Source organism: Chironomus tepperi, unplaced genomic scaffold (genome assembly GCF_022539635.2).
Source record: "Chironomus tepperi strain 1889 unplaced genomic scaffold, CSIRO-AGI_Ctep_v1 contig_359, whole genome shotgun sequence".
In the NCBI taxonomy this organism is placed as follows: Eukaryota; Metazoa; Arthropoda; class Insecta; order Diptera; family Chironomidae; genus Chironomus; species Chironomus tepperi.
The window spans coordinates 3,812,888-3,829,658 of record NW_027226481.1 but is presented as its reverse complement, the minus strand read 5'-3'; the positions used below and the strand labels follow the sequence as shown (position 1 = coordinate 3,829,658).

The 16,771-nt window shown below is 32.9% G+C and overlaps 1 protein-coding gene and 1 pseudogene across 1 annotated transcript; one reads left to right on the top strand and one right to left on the bottom strand.

Moving 5' to 3' along the window:
- Positions 1-224: 224 nt before the first annotated feature.
- Positions 225-4,517, bottom strand: LOC139095078 (glycoprotein-N-acetylgalactosamine 3-beta-galactosyltransferase 1-like). Its single transcript, XM_070646325.1, has 2 exons — positions 3,991-4,517; positions 225-858 (listed from the first exon to the last, which is right to left on the bottom strand). The coding sequence occupies exons 1-2, from the start codon at positions 4,500-4,502 to the stop codon at positions 225-227; spliced, it is 1,146 nt and encodes a 381-aa protein (XP_070502426.1). The 5' UTR covers positions 4,503-4,517.
- On the top strand, positions 1,276-3,913 carry LOC139095042 (vacuolar protein sorting-associated protein 35 pseudogene; annotated as a pseudogene).
- Positions 4,518-16,771: the final 12,254 nt, after the last annotated feature.

The window sequence follows — 16,771 nt, the reverse complement described above, 5'->3', positions numbered from 1 at the left end:
TGAGACTAATTTGATATGATTCCTTAAAAGGCAAAGAGTATGATTTTAGATTTATGAAGTCCACTTTGGTACCTAAAAGCGGTCTCTTTGTCTGTTAGGGATTATGACTTGTTGCTAATTATGACAATTTTGTTAACAACTTTTATACCTTTATACCTACTTGAATTACAAAATAAAGTTAAATTTTTGATAAAATATTAGAGTTCAATTTCATTAGTATCCAGTCAGTATCTCTCATCATCATCAAAGTAATGAACATGTTCATGTCTTTTATAATTCGGTGAATAACTGTCAGCATCCGATGCATTCACAATTTCATCAAACCTCAATTTTCTAGGCAATTGTTCTGTAAGATTCTTACTCAACCCAAACGGATGAACATCATATATCAAGTATTGTAATGCATACATCTCTACTGGACTCACATAATGACATCCAATGTAGACATCAGAGCAGCACTCAAGTCCACCTTGTGACACATTTCTCCATAGATTCCGCCAATACCAATAATTTAAATCAACTTTTTCAGGCTTATTTAAATGCTCTTCTATTCCAACTGGAAAAATTTGTTTTTGATTCTTTGTGTCTCTGGCGTCGATAAAAATTGCGTGACTTTTCAAACATGCTCCGACCAAAAGATCATCAGCTTCGCCATCTTCGATGTTACAAATGGAACTATTTCTTGAAATTACAGTTACAAATTTCTTAAGTGCTTTCTTTGAAAATATATGTCCACCTCCAGCCATGTAACCTTCACGAGTGTCTGCATAATCAACAGCAAATCGATGACCGATGTATATTGAGGTATGTGGATTATATTGATAGAGTTTATAGCGGAGATTCTCCATTAGGATAAAACTGAAATTAAGGGGAAAAATTTGATAAAATGTTGAGTTTTGGGATGGGGTTATCGAGCGAGGATGTCTGTAGAGGAGTGAGAGTAAAGCGGGGATAGGAGTGAGAGGCAGGAAGCGGAGGATGGAGGTGAGGTTGATATAATTGCTATTTGCCATTCTCCAAACCCGAGCCACACATCATCAGTGTCTAGACGAATTCTTTTTCAACGCCATTATCTTGATGTGTCGCTTGGTTAAAGCTTATTGACAGATAAACCTCAGACTAGCTTAGTAAACTTTGGATTATAAACAAAAACAAACGGATAAAGTTTCGAAAGTGAGCTCAGGTAGAATCACAGCATATTCCGAAAGAAACTTTTTTCCATTAAACACAAAAATTCAGTAGACTTCATTAGAAATAGCTAAAACATTCAACAAAATGTATTTGAGAAGTTCAACAACATCAGCAGGAGCTAAAAAGATGCTCAATTTAAGGTCCAATTCTGAGGTTAGTATTGATTGCTTTTTAAATGTTCAGGATGTTAAAAATCACATTATTTAAAACAATTATTCTTAATCTTTCAATTAAAGGAACTACTACATCACTATTCACACTCAGAACAAGCAGAAAATGACATATTCCTTCGTGAATCACTCTCCGTCGTCAGAAATCAGTCAAGACTGATGAAGAGACATTTAAATAGAGGAGAATTCAAGGAAGGATTAAAATGTGCGAGTAATTTCCTAGCAGAACTAAAAACAAGCTTTCTATTACCAAAAAGTTACTATGAACTGTACATGGCTGTAACTGAAGAACTTCAATTTTTAGAAAATTACCTTTATAATGAATTCTACAAAATTGGACAGTCTGAAAACTTGTATCAACTCATGCAACGTCCTGGACACATAATTCCACGTCTTTACTTGCTCATAACTGTCGGACTAGTTTACATCAGGAATGATCCATCATTAAAGAAAGCCATCATGCAGGATTTAGTTGAAATGTGTCGTGGAGTTCAAGATCCATTACGTGGCTTGTTCCTACGCAATTATTTACTCACATTACGTAAAATTTTACCTGACACACCACCCAACAACGACATTGATGATGAAGATGGATGTGGAAATGTCAACGACTCCGTTGACTTCATATTAACAAATTTCGCCGAAATGAATAAATTGTGGGTACGCATGCAGCACGCCGGACATTCAAGTGAACGATCATTACGTGAGCAAGAGCGCGAAGAATTGAAAATTCTCGTTGGCACCAATCTTCTACGGTTATCTCAACTCGATTCAGTGAACATGGAAATGTACCAGCGAATAATATTACCGAGAATTTTAGAGCAAGTTATCAGCTGTCGGGATGCAATTGCACAAGAATATTTAATGGATTGCATCATTCAAGTCTTTCCAGATGAATTTCATTTACAAACTTTAGATTCGTTCCTACAATCATGCACTCGATTACAATCAGAAGTGAATGTCAAAGCAATTTTAATTTCATTAATTAATCGACTGGCTGCATATCATCAACGTTATGAGAAATTGCGAGCAGATTGGGCAGTTCCAATTAAAATTCATCTATTTGATGTTTTTAGTCATCAAATAGCGAATATTGTTAGAGTACGGACTGAAATGTCATTTGAAGATAGAGTTGGTCTGCAAATTGCTCTCATTTATTTCGCTCAAAATGTTCATCCTGATAAGATTGACTGTGTTGATAAAGCTTTGGAGACAACAAATCGACTTTTGGATAATTTTGGGATCTATTCGAGGCAGGTCAATGAGGAATTGTATAAGCTGTTATGGAAATGCGTTGACTTCTATAACGACATTTTGGTGATTTTAAAGATCAAGAACTTCGCTAAATTGATTCCAAAATTAGATTTTGGATATCGGGATGAACTGTCCCTGCACATGATTAAGAATATTTTGAAGAACGAATCGATCATATCCACGGATGAGGATGTTAATGTCCTACTTGAGATGCTTTCGCCATTACTTAAAGATCAGGATGATGAACCAGATGAAGGAATTCCATTTGAAGTTTTTTCACAGCATCAAGAAATGGTTGCATGCTTAATTCATCAGCTTAAGTCTGATGATCTTGATATGCAGTTTAAAATTCTACAAGTGGCCATAAAGCACTTCAAATTTGGTCAAAAAGAAAGAATCACAATCACTATGCAGACTGTCGTCTTTTTGGGACTTCAACTTGTTAAAAAGTACAAAAGAAATGATGAAAATTGGAATAAAAAGTGCCTGGAAGTCATTAAATTCTGTTCCTCAACAATAAAACTAATTGCTCAAGAAGAACTGCCAGAACTTGCTTTAAAGTTGAACTTACAAGCTGCAATATTGTGTGGAGAGATTCAATTTACTAATTATGAAGCTGTTGCATATGATTTCATGACACAAGCATTCTTAATTTATGAAGAGGACATTACAGACACAAACAAAAAATTTCCAGCAATAACCGAGATAATCGCAACTGCTGAGAGAATGACGTGCTTCAGTGATGATAATGCTGAGCCATTGAGAACAAATTGTGCATTGGCAGCATCAAAATTATTAAAAAAGACTGATCAATGCCGAAGTGTCCTTAAATGCGCAAGCTTATTCTGGAGTGGTAAGAATAACAATGAAGTGATCAGAGATGAGAAAAGGACACTTGAATGCCTTAAGAAAGCTACTCGAATTGCATCACAATGTTTAGGCTCTGATGTTCAAATTCAACTTTATCTGGAACTGCTGAACAGCTACTTGCTATACTTTGAACGTGGAAACTCATTAATCGTCACATCAATGTTTAATCAGGTAATTATTTGAAATATGGCAATTCCTATAAAATATACTAAATTTTATCAATTTCATCATCCAATAGCTGATCACAAAAATCAACGAAATATTTCCAACATTGGATGAATCGGAAGCGACAACAGCACTTGAATCATATTTCAACAGGACACAAGATCGCATAAAACAAAAAGCTGGTTTTGAGGTTTCATTTTCGGAAATAAAATTATAAATCTAATTATGACGTCCATTACTACATTTATTATGCAGCCTGTCTAAATGGCCATCAAATCATATCACAATGTAATTGACATTCAAATAAAACTCAATAAAAAAATATTCAAATTAGACTCACTTGTCATCATCAGCTCTCATAAACCAATCAGCGTCATTAAAATGATTTTCATAAACATATTTCATGGCTAATCGTGTCTTGTTCCATAGATGTGACCTTCCATTTGGAACGGGAATTGCTATTATGTCTGGATTATCTGTATCTGCTTCAATGCTCATGAACAGTAATTTGTTGCATTTTTTACCCCAGGTATTTCTCACATGTGGCACTTTCTTCTTGTGATTTTCAGGATGTGTGAAAACCCAACAGAGGACACGAACTTCATTGAATAAATGATCAGCTAGTTTGTTCTCGTAACTCACTGGATTTGGGACAAATTTCTCAATTTTATAGAAATTTGAATTATTTTCATTTAAACGTTTAAATTTATTTAATAAAATTTTATCACTTTCAATTTTTTGATTGATCTCTGCTGTCCTTATGGAACTATAAACATTCAACATTAAAAATGTTGAAAATGCAAAACCAAAACAAAAACTTAAAAACTCTTGAAAATTTATAAAATTATTCATGACTTAATTGAAGATCTATATATGAGATAGCTTGTAGATAGCTATATATTGGAATATTTTCAGATCTCAGTGTAAATATTTAACTAAGCTGCATCTGTTTTGAAAGATGATGAACTAGAGTGACGAGGTAAGCTCAAGGTAAGCTATGAAGCTATTCATGGTATTTTTGAACATATTTGAATTAAAATGCTGGCAATTTCACTTTTATATTTTTTTAAGGTAAACGATTAATCGATCTGTAATCCCACACCAGGTCAACATAACTTTGAAAGGACGAGTTTAAACTGGATTCAGCATCAAGTCACACGAACAGACAAGTCCTTAAAACATTGAAAATACTCAATTATATCAATTGATCATACTCATGAGCGCGCTCATAGTGAGTATGGTTGTTAGGGTTAGAATCACACTAAGCTGAATTTCTGATCGATTATCTGATTTTTTCGGGTTAACATTTTGTTGGAAAAATTTCGATTGGTTTTTTTGGTTCAAAATTATTTTTAAAATTTTTTTCAATTTTCTAAAATCTAAAATTCAATATTTCATAATTAAAAGAACCCCTTGACTACCACATAGCATCTTCATGTCAAAAATTAAAAAAATACTTAAAATTTAATTCAATTTCCACCATTAAAAAAAATTATCTTAAAAATTCACTCAGACATATCCAGCTCCATTTGATAAAATCATCAATTTTTCATGAAAATTTATTTAAATAACTTCGAGAACAATTTTATCAGAAGAAGGAACAGAAATTTTTTTTCATTATCCGTGAAAAGTACTCAAATTCTTTGCGGCAAGATGTTCTTGAGATGAGTTTTATGCATAGTAATTTTTAAATTCTTCTTCATCACTTTAGAAACTGTTTTAATTTTATAATTTCTGCATTATGCGAATGAGCTTAAGATGAAAATTAAAATGAATGGTTTTTGAAGAGCTGTAGAAATTCTTCTGACAGTTTTTTTTTCTAGCTGCTTCTCGTCTCTTCATCTCAAAACATTTTTTTTTTAATATTCATTATTATGAACTTTCATTTGCGGATAAAGTGGTTGAAGGGCAAAGAAGGATGAAAGAAGAAGCAAACTACATCCTGAACAATATTCTTTTACACATCCTTAGCTAGTTTTTTGAGGAATTGATAAACTATTAGTTAAAACTTGTAATTATGTCCATTGAGAAGTGGATTTGGAACAGTGATTTACCCTAGCAGGCAAAAAAATCCTGTCAATATCAGAGTAAGCTGATAGCAACGCTCACAAGCATGCTCATCCAGTAAATTTAAGGCAAGCAAGCTCTCTCGAATACCTTTAGAGTAAGGACGCCAAACTGTGTGTCACGATACACTAGTGTTTTTCAAAACATTTTGGAAATGCCATATTAGCTTCCAGTCAAGTCTGACCATCAAGGTGTGCCGGAAGAATTATAAGGCTGCCCATCACTGCTCTAAAGAGTAAAAACTGGTCAAGAGCATTGATCACAATTGATCTGTATGGCCAACTCAGCGTGGAAGATAAGAATATAACCAATCCAGCTTTTCATTTATAAATGTAGCTTGTGTTTTGCATTTTGGATCCAAATTCAACAGTATTCAGTTGAAACTTTATCTACTCTAGTCATATCTTAGCTGTCCAGCTCATAAAATGCGTCACATTCATTTAAAATCTCACATTTCTTTCACCACTTCCTCATTTTTCATCTTTTAGATTCATTTATGATGAAAAATTGTTGGAATAAGTTGATGTGAAATGAGAAAATGAATAACGAGAAAATGGATTTAATTCTTTAAATTTCTTTTTATTTTTTTAAATCTACAATTTTTTTTTCTTCATAATTTCTTTCCCACTTTTCATTTTCTAATAGAGGAAAATGATGAAGAAGATGGATATAAAAAAAAATCCAATCAAAATGGAAATAATTAAGAGATAAGATGAAAAAAAATGCAACAGATTTTTTCAATATTCTTATTAATTGAGTGGAATTGAAATGGGTCAATGTTGAATGATAAAGTTTATACAGCAATGAATTAACAAAGTGCTTCTAGCTTAAACAATCAGAAAAGATTCCAGAAAATGCAAATTAATTAGGAATCGATCAAGAACTGAAAGTCTGCAGTCTGCAATTTGCAGGACTGCAGTTTTTGGCTAAATCTTAAAGTTTGTTTGAGCCAGGGCCCAATCCTTCAAAACTGCAGTTTTGGACAAAGCCTAAAATTAATCAAAGTTCTTGAAAATTAAATTCTCGATCTTGCATCATCAAAAGAGACAATCTAGACAAATCTTCCAAAGCTTAAAAATAGAAAAAATCTTAATTTGCTCATTTGAGTTCCAAAACATTTAAAGCAGTGCATAATTTCATAAAGACTTATTGTTTTAATATGAAAATCAGATCAAAAGAATATTTTTTTATGGTTTCAGATTTCATGAATGAAAATTAAAAAGAGAAGCATAAGTATTCCAGATTCTTAAAGCTGCATAAATTATTATATTCATTTGAGGCAATTTTTGGTAGGAAATTGAGGTTAAGGCTTAATTTTGTCTAAATGGAAATGATGAATTTGTTGATTTAAATTATTTTTGTTCAATTTTCCTTAATTAGGTTGCTTTCTTCGATGGCTGCACGGATTAATTGTTATGTCAAGTGACTCTATCGATGACCAGCAATTTTCCCTTGCTATTGTCGGCCAATCTGACTGAAACTTTTCCAAACAAGTCGGTTAATCGATAGAAAATTCGACACCAGGTCGTCATGTTACTGGCATGGTGCAGGATTTAAATCAAATTTGATAAACATGTCAGAGTCTTGACAGTCCGGATTTATTATCGATTAACCGATTTGTATTACTCGGGCATTTTACTTTACTAAGACATTGGCCAAACTATGTAGTCCCCCAAAAATGCGCTAACATATCCCAAATATCATTAAGCAACAACATTTTTTTTATATTATTAATAATTCCTTTCACAAAAGACGGATTTTTTTCCCCGATAGAACAAAAGATGCATTGTAATGCTAAAAATATGAATTCCCATTTTTTTAATTAAATTTTTGTTTTCTGAGCTGAAAAAATTATTTGTGGCATAAAGAGATGAACTAACGATGCTTCAAATATGGTAGACAAAAAAAAAAAAAAATCCGGAAGCACTAGAAATTATGCAATTAATTAAAAATAAATTGTAGGGAAAAATTGGGGGAGATTGATGAAAAAGAAGTGAGGATTTTGGGGATTATGTGATGATGACTGTGACTAGGACTCGGATGTTGTGTTACTTTTCAGAATTTTCGATGAATATTGTGGATTTTGTATTCTGTTTTGGTCATTTATGGATTGTTTGGACATTATGGCACAATGCGGCAAACCGACAGTCTTACTGTTAATACGACGACGTAATAGTGACCAAGCACGTTGTGCTGTTCGGGTTTTTCAAAGTTTCCTTTCAAATTAATTCCTTAAAACTTTCTAAACACTCAATTGATCCTTCTTCTGACCAAATTATTGATTAAATTCCAATTCAAATCCAAACATCACTTAAGCAGTCATTCTGTCTGTAAACTCCAAAGCATATCCGATAATCAATCTTACAAAATCTCTTTCATCTTCAATTCTATTCGATTTATTTCCAATACTCAATAACATCCTTCATGTTAATCTCTAACGATGCTCAACTTTTTCTACACTTTTTGAACTCTAATTGCCATTTTATTTTTTCGAGTATCAAGTAGCTTAAAAATTGACCAGCTACAATAAGAAAGACTGCATGTTTACCTATGTTCTATTTTGTTTTATTGACAGATTTACAAATCGATTTCTACCTTTTTTCGATTTTACTTCCATTGGTCGTTTCAAGCTACTGTTTTTACATCCAAAATGTGTAGATTGAGGAAATTTATTTCTTTATTTGGGGAAGAATTTTTTTTGCAAAAAAAAATGAGAATGTGTTTTTAAGCTGGATTTTTGGGGTGACTGTATTCGAATTTAGGGTGCTTTTTGGTCTGGTTGTCTGAATTTTAGTTTGGATCTAGTCTGTCGTAGTCTGAATATTGAAATTTGGAGCAGACAAGGGTTTGATGGGTACTAATTTAAGGTTGACTTGCAACATGTCTCCCGGAATACACACGGTCGAGAAAAGGCCGAAATTCTGACTCCAGGCCGACTTACCTTAGGCCTGAGGCCATACTTCATCGAATCTGGCCTGAATCCAAAGAAACAATGACCAAGAGCTAGATTTTTGGCTGTTCGGTGTTCCTTCTCCGTTTACATTATGAAAACTCATCAACCTAACCAAAAATGCGCTTCCTCATCGACCATATCCTGTCCAATTTCCACCATTTTTCTCAAATGTTCTGTTTATTCAATCGTAATTTAATTTTCATACAAGAATTTTTTTATATTTTCTTTGATTTTCCACATTACAGGACCGTCAATTGAGCATTTTCCCCCTTTTTCCCCTTATAATCTCAAATATATTTATTTATCAATTATGCTTCAATAAATAGCTTAGTAATTTTTATAAACATTTTTTATCGAGCAATGCATCTTTATTGAAGCTTAAATGGAATTTTTTTTCGCTACTATGATTAAAGGTATTTGAAGATTTATTGAAATTTATTTGTTGAGTGTGTCACTCACGCTCATGATGGAAAAAAAATATATGTTTTTATGCAGCAGTTGAGCAATAAATCAAATTATGTTTTTGCAGTCAAAAAAAGGTTTTTCAAATGCGTTGGATGAAGGTAAGTATGGAAAATGGTTGTGATGGAAATATGTAGGTGGAATAGAGTAAAAATGTCATGTTAATCATGCGTGGATTCATAACTAAGCAAATTGCATGATGAGTGAAGTTCGTGAATATAATGATGACACATCCGTCCATGGAAAAAGTCATTTACATATCTTATAGACTGACTTACTTTGCTGACCATACAGATCAGTTGTGATCTATGAATTCTCTTTCAGATGTCGCCTGAATCTGATCCTAGGATACATCACTTCAATTTCCTATACAAAAAGCAACACAGTCTCTGTCAGTAGCTTCATTCCATTTGTTCTTTGGACTTCTATATCATATTTTGGCATCTTCAAAGTCAGACTTAAAGACGGCCTCACTCCCACGTGATTCTGGTTGCAAACCTGATTCAAACATGAAATCCGACATCAGGCCAGTCTCTAGTCGGTCGAGAGTCTGATTTTCAATCATTTTTACATATACTTTCCAGGAATAGTGATGCATGATACCAAAATGTTCAAGAAAATAGTTAACAAAATTCAAACAATTTCTTCTAACAAATTCCAATCCACATCTCCCCAGAATCATAATCTCCTCAAAAGACTGAGCCTCATTAAAGTTCCGGAAAGTCTGTTGAACATCTTTTAAGCAAGGCACCTATGAATAGACAGAAAATTTTCTTTTCAGTTTAACTTCTCAAAAAATAGTTTTTCATTAATTTTAATGATGCAATCCATTCTGATAACTAAGTATAAAAAAAGTTCCAATGTAAAACTTTATGTTATTCTCATTACTTCCGATCTAAAAACTTCTCAATTACATTGCATAAGAAGCGATAGAAAGACTATTATTCAATTTTAACAAGGTACATATGAACATGTCTGCAACATACATCCACAAAAAAAAAAAAATATTATTACTGATTGCATCTTATCCACTCCTTTTCATACCAAAAATTGCAATATGATGAGATCGCATGAAAAGTTTTCTTTTTTTACTTTCTTATTTCCTTTAAAATTGTCTGACAAGAAAATTCGCTTAATCCACATGAATAAACAAGTTGATGATGAGAAGATAGGTAGGGGATGAGGATGTCAGACCTATGTAAGCATAAGAAAATATGTTATGTTGTATGTTTGCTAAAAAAAAGAATTTTTTGTAGGCAAAAAGATGAAACATAATTGGAATTTTTTTGCTGCTGCCTTTCATTTTGTTCCTTTTTAGCGAATTTTTCGTTTATGTGATGAGGGTTGAGCTATTATGCGGTTTAAATTGTCTGTCTTGTTGTGATTTGTTTCCATATGTGGAAAATCGAAATGACTTTGAATCTGAGAAATGGAATTGTGAATTATTGGTTGACTTGGAAGGGATCTCAGGGTTGTTTATTGGTGGTTTTTGTAATTAAGAGGGTATGAAATGTTAATGAGAAGGTTTGGGTTGATTTGACAGGTTCTAGATATGATGATTGAGTGTGGGAACTGATATGGAAGCTAAGGTTCGGGCAATAACGCCGGCATGCATTTTCTGTGTTTAACATCCGCAGAACTGCAATTTTGACGAACCTCTAGGTTTAAATTTATGTGAAGCTGTTTACGAGACCTCAAGTATGCAGAGTGGTCAGAATGATTCATTATATAGGATACAGAGTAATAACCATGAAGAAGGGTGAGTTCATTGGAGTCAAGAGCCCACAGCGTGGAAATGGTTGTAATTCATGTCCTAAATCCACTTGAGTCTAAATTAAAGCCAGATTTCATAGAATCTAGTCAAAACCCAGAATCACACTGGCCTGGGGGTGGATTTTTTGCTATTTATACGCCTTCTGCCCTTCGATGTTTGACTCATCCTCGATGTCTTCACATTACTCCTCTAAAACTCACTTTAAATGCGTTTCCAACTTCTTTAATCCAATAGAAAGCCTTTATCTTTACAGATTTTTTCGGCAGAGCATCAAAACCCCCTACTAAGAGACTTTCTGTAAAGTCGAGTCAAAGTACAAAGTAGCAAATGAGAGAAGAAGACGAAAAAATAAATTTTAAGATGGTTAAAAGTAAAAAGTTTTTCATTATAAAGGCAGTGAAGAGAAATATGTTCATTTTTTTGACTAAAAAAAGCATCAAATGTTGATTCCATGGGAAGGTTTAAAAGTTTTGGAAACCGTAATTGTGGCAGTTCTATTCCATCTGATGTAATAATTCTTAAATATTCATCATTACGGATGTCATAATTCTCATTTTTGGTTTTGTACCATATGCACATCCACATAAAATTCAAAATGTGAATGACACATTTGTCAAATGAATCCCTGTAGACATCTTTTGTTATGATCCAAAAGAAAATCCAATTTTAAAGGATGAAAAATAGCAAAAAAAAGGGTTGACTTTTTTGCATTGAAAAGGAGGAATAATAATTTTTCTTAGTCGTGTCTGTGCTGAAAATTCGCCAAAAAAAAAAGCAAAAACTTTTTATTATTTTTTCTGACGAAAGTTTTGCCTTTACAAAGAAATACTTTTTAATCTTTATGCTTTTATATCCTCTATTACACAATGAAATTTGTCACATTTCTGTGACTTGATAGAAAGTTTTTTCCTTTATCTGTTCATTGCCAAGGTCTTATGAGAATCTACCCAGAAAGAGAAAGCCGCAAAGGGATGCGATGGGGAACATGAAACTTGAAATCTTTTGCTAATACGATTTTGTGTAACTGAAACTCTCATTCCATACACATTATTTTGGGTACGCATGGAATTTTTTTTTTCTCAAAAAGGACCATTCAACATGTGAGCCACATGTGTGCATAACTTTTTGATTTTTATGTTGAAAATGATAATGTACATAGTTATTGAGGTTAAAAAATATTTTGTTCTAGTAAGCTTTGAGAAATTTTTGGGTGCATGATATGTAGGACATGACTATTTATTGAGGATGGAAAATATTTTGAAATGTTGATGCTGAGCTTCTTTAAAGTTAAGACTTTAATGATCTTTTGTTAGGAATTTTGGGGTTTTTAGAAAGGTAAACAAATAGATGGTATGAACAATTTGATGTTGATTTTATAGACTTATGCCTAAACACCCTTGGTTTGCTTCTTCTTTATCAGCTTTAAGGTTTTAGAAGAGTTTTATAAAATTCTGGTAGAATAATTCAATCCGAATAGCATAAATCGGTTAATCGATCTAAATCCGACAATAAACTGATATGACTTCAGTATCGACCCAAATTTCGACAATAAGTCAATGTCACGTCAGTCTAGGGCCAGATTATAGATCGGTTAATAGATTTTTACAGCTTTAGGTGCCACCTGAGGGAGACCATGGATCACAATTGAACTGAACGGTCATGAGTAAATATGTGACAGATTTTTGCTATTCGGGCAATCTATAGACTGCAACTGGATGAAAAGGACTTAACAGTCAACGATCACTGATTAAAGGAAACAAGTTTTTGACTAAATTTCATATTTATCTCCTTGTACTCCTAACAGACGAAGATACCGCTTTTGGTTAGGAACCGAAGTGGTCTTTCTGAACCATGAAAGCATTCTCTTTGCCTGTTAGGGAACATAACTAACCATCAAACTCAAGTGCCTAATAATCCATTGATCAAAAGGTCTGACATGAACTAGGCATCTACAAAAGGACATCTTAATTAATTCCTAAAAGTATTAAATTTTATTGTTTATAAATTGATGTGACCTTCCTAAAAATTTGATATTTTTGTAAAATTCAAACAATTAGTAAAGGAATTAATTATAATTGGGTGCTGTTTGTTGTAGGCATTATTATCAATTTTTTTGTCAATATATAAATTCTTGTTTATCAATTTTATTTTTAATATTTTTTTATTTGTAAATATCAATTTCAATAAGGATGGAAAAATAAGGGGTTGAATAGAGATGTAAACATCATTAAAATGAGTCACAAATATAACTCGTATGGATATTCAAATAAACGAGAAATCAAGAATCTATCAATATACAAGAAGACAATTTTTTAAGCGTTCGATTGATGTCAGTAATCGATATGCTGTTATTTCCGCTCCAGTTAATTCAGTTTTTTTTTTGAAATTCAATCCTTACCACCCACTGCTTTATTTTCCTTCTTTTTGTCTCTATTGCCTTGACAAGTCGACCTCCATGCATGTGTTCCCTTTCTGTGCTATCAATTCCAGTAATTGAAATTTGATTCTTCTTCTAAAATCAATATGTGTGTATTGTACATGTTTACAATATTTTCATCTTTTTTTCGCAAGCATTTGTATATTCTTGCCTTTATCATTCCATTTCATTGCTTTGTTTTCAAACAACGTACTATAGTAAAGTTCATTGTATAGAGATACTTTAAATGTAGATTTTTAAAGAAGAAAAAAAGGTTTTTTGGAGTTTTCTTTCTCTTTTTTGTATGGCAATTGATGAAAGCATTTCATTAAATTTTTGTGGAATTGAAATTGAAAGGTTTGAGGCAAGGTTCTGACACTCTAAACTGGTTCAGATGATTCAGACGGTTCAGATGGTATAGACAGTTCAGACGGTTTAGGAGGTTCAGACGGTTCAGACGATTCAGATGGTTCAGATGATTCAGACGGTTCAGATGGTATAGACAGTTCAGACGGTTCAGACGGTTCAGACGGTTCAGATGGTTCAGACGGTTCAGACGGTTCAGACGGTTCAGACGGTTCAGACGGTTCAGACTGTAAATTCACAATCATGATTCAATCATGATCATTACAATCATCATAAAATTGACTCATATGAGTGTCTGAGCCTTGGTTTGATTAGAATCAGATTTGCAGCAGAATTTTCTAATGTAATGAATCAGCTTTTCTTCCAGAGGGTTTTTAAATCTTGTCAAATTTGTTTCATTTAGCTTCAAAATATTCTACCATCCAGGGGCGTACCCAAAAGACCTTCCAAGAGCCCTTATATTCTTCTTCAGGCTAAGTCGTTGCTACTAGCCTGTTAGCTATTGATGGTGGTGTAGCCGTTGGGTCTTCTCATTAAACGTTTATCAGTCGTTGGCAACATGCAACCGTATGTCGTGTGTGGTTTTTGATATGGCTTACCATTCAGTTTTGTCGCAAGAAACAAAAAAATTGCTAAAAACAGGGCTGCATCTACATTAAAAATCTACTCTTTAAATCTGAATTTCCTAAGAATTCGGATTACATTTGACTACAATTGACATTTTACCTCAACATAAAATACCACCTCTACCCCTAAAATCCCCCTTCACATTCAACCACCATCAACAAACCATAAACTCAAGCTCATAACACTCAAGACTTCACGTTTAAAATAATAAGAAGAAAATTCATTTCAATTTAGAAAATTATTCAAGTAAATTCACTCATAAATTTCATACACTAGCACATTAATGTGAGTTAGACCCTCTCTGACTTTTAATCTTTTGTATTTATTTTCCATACAAAAGGAAATTTCTACTTTAATTTTCAAAATGGATTTTTTTTCTTCTTTTTTTGCACAGCTCAGATTTACTAATAAAGGCAAAAAAAACTTGAAGCAAAACAGAAAAAAGGAAAGAAACAAAAAACCGCCTTTGATCTCCCTTTTGCCTTCATTTTCCATTGTTTGTGTTCATATCTCATTGTATCCACTTATTTGTAACGAAACTTACGACTGAAAGAATTTCATTCACTTTGTATTTTTTTAGGGGGGTGTCCTTTGTCTTCATCAAACAACAGAACATCAAGAAAAACCATCGCAGATAACGGCAATGGTATGAAAATGGAAAAATGATTACAAAACTATGATGAAAACATTTAAAGAGATTAATTTTTCCTGTTTTTCTTATTCTTTATGGCTTGTTTCTTTTGTCTACTGGTGTCTTTATGGATATAATGGTAGGTGGCATTATTATTATGCGTTTTTACTGAGGGGACTTTGAAGAATTGGTTGTTTGAGTTTCTCGAAGTTTCAGTTTGGATGAATTTTCGAGACACAAACCGAGGACGAGACCGGAATCGAGACCGGGATTGAGGCCGGAATTGAGACCGAGATCGAGACCCGGACCGAAGCTGGGACTGAGAACAGGATCGACATCGAGACTACAAGCCCGAGTGGACAACTTAACATAATGTCTTCTTCAGTGATGAGCAACCTTTAGTTTTTCACGGAATGTCTTGATGGTAAGCTTCAAATGGAATGAATGCCGCAGTACACAGGTTACCAACCTTTGATGTATTGAAACATTACGGACAAAACTTCATTAGTCGACTGAAGATTTAGTCAGTAACTATAACATTATGTCACGTTATCCTTGTGTTATCCACTCAGGAAGAAAATTCTTCGAAGTCAAGGTTACAATAAGTCTCGAGACCGATACTAGGAAGTCTAGGCAACTGACAATAATATAGAGCTTGTGTAGAGCTGAAGAAAATAGCACATTTCTACAATTCTTACAAAAAACGACTTTAATTGAATTTGTATTTTAAAATTTTGCATCATTTGACATTATAGAAGAGAATTTGATGACAGTTTCCTTGAAAAATCCTATCAACTCCCTAGAAGGAACCCCCTCGGTGCCAAGGTTTGTTCGAATAAAATTCCGAAAATCACATTTTTCCTTTAAATCCAAAATATTTCAAAATTCTCCCTCGAAAGACTACTCTAGCTCATTTTTTATGACTTTATATCCTTCACAATATTGCATCAAATGCCTGTCAGCATGATAAGAATTTCAACTTTAAATTTCCAACATATGGGGATAAAAAATCCATTCATAAATCGATAGCATGTTCAGTCTTTGATGAAATTGAAAAGACGAACTAGATTCCTTATTTTAAGATAAAGCAAACAAATCCAAAAGTCCATAGTGACAAATTGATAGCATTTATTTCACAAATCCTCAAATTTTCTTTTTGAAAGTGATAGTTGAGTGTGAGTATTTCATGCAGTTGGACAGGATGTGAAGAATAATAATAGCAATAATATCACTAATTCATATTGGGGGAGATTTATCTAAAGACACAAACAATTGCAAATAAATAGTCAGCATGTATGTGTGATTTCGTTCATGAATATGACCCCTCTGTACTCTGTTACTTCTCACAACATTTACTTTTTATTTCTTAAATTGTGACATGATGAAAAATCTCTGTTTTATGTTGTTTCTTCTCATTTCTCGTATTTATTTAACTTTTTTTCAATTTACTAGACGAAAAATAAAAGCAGAGAAATGAAAAGTAATTGAAATTTTTTTTTGAGGATACACCCCCACAAAATGTGAATTTTCTAGCTTTGGGGTCAACATTTTCCATGATGCAATTTTTGATATTCGAAAAATGTTTACATGCTCATAAATGTATAAGTGTATCAAATGTCTCACATTTATGATGAGAACTACATGAATGGGTTTATCTTGCATTTATGATGCTTGTCATATTGAGACATTAATTGAAATGATACTAAAGTGTTTTTTTTCGGTATTGAATGTATTCTTTTTACTGCATGTACATGGAATTGTAAACGAATGAATTTCTTTGTCGTTAAAGTCCATAAAGTTGGTTGACTTTAAAAAGGTTTAAAAA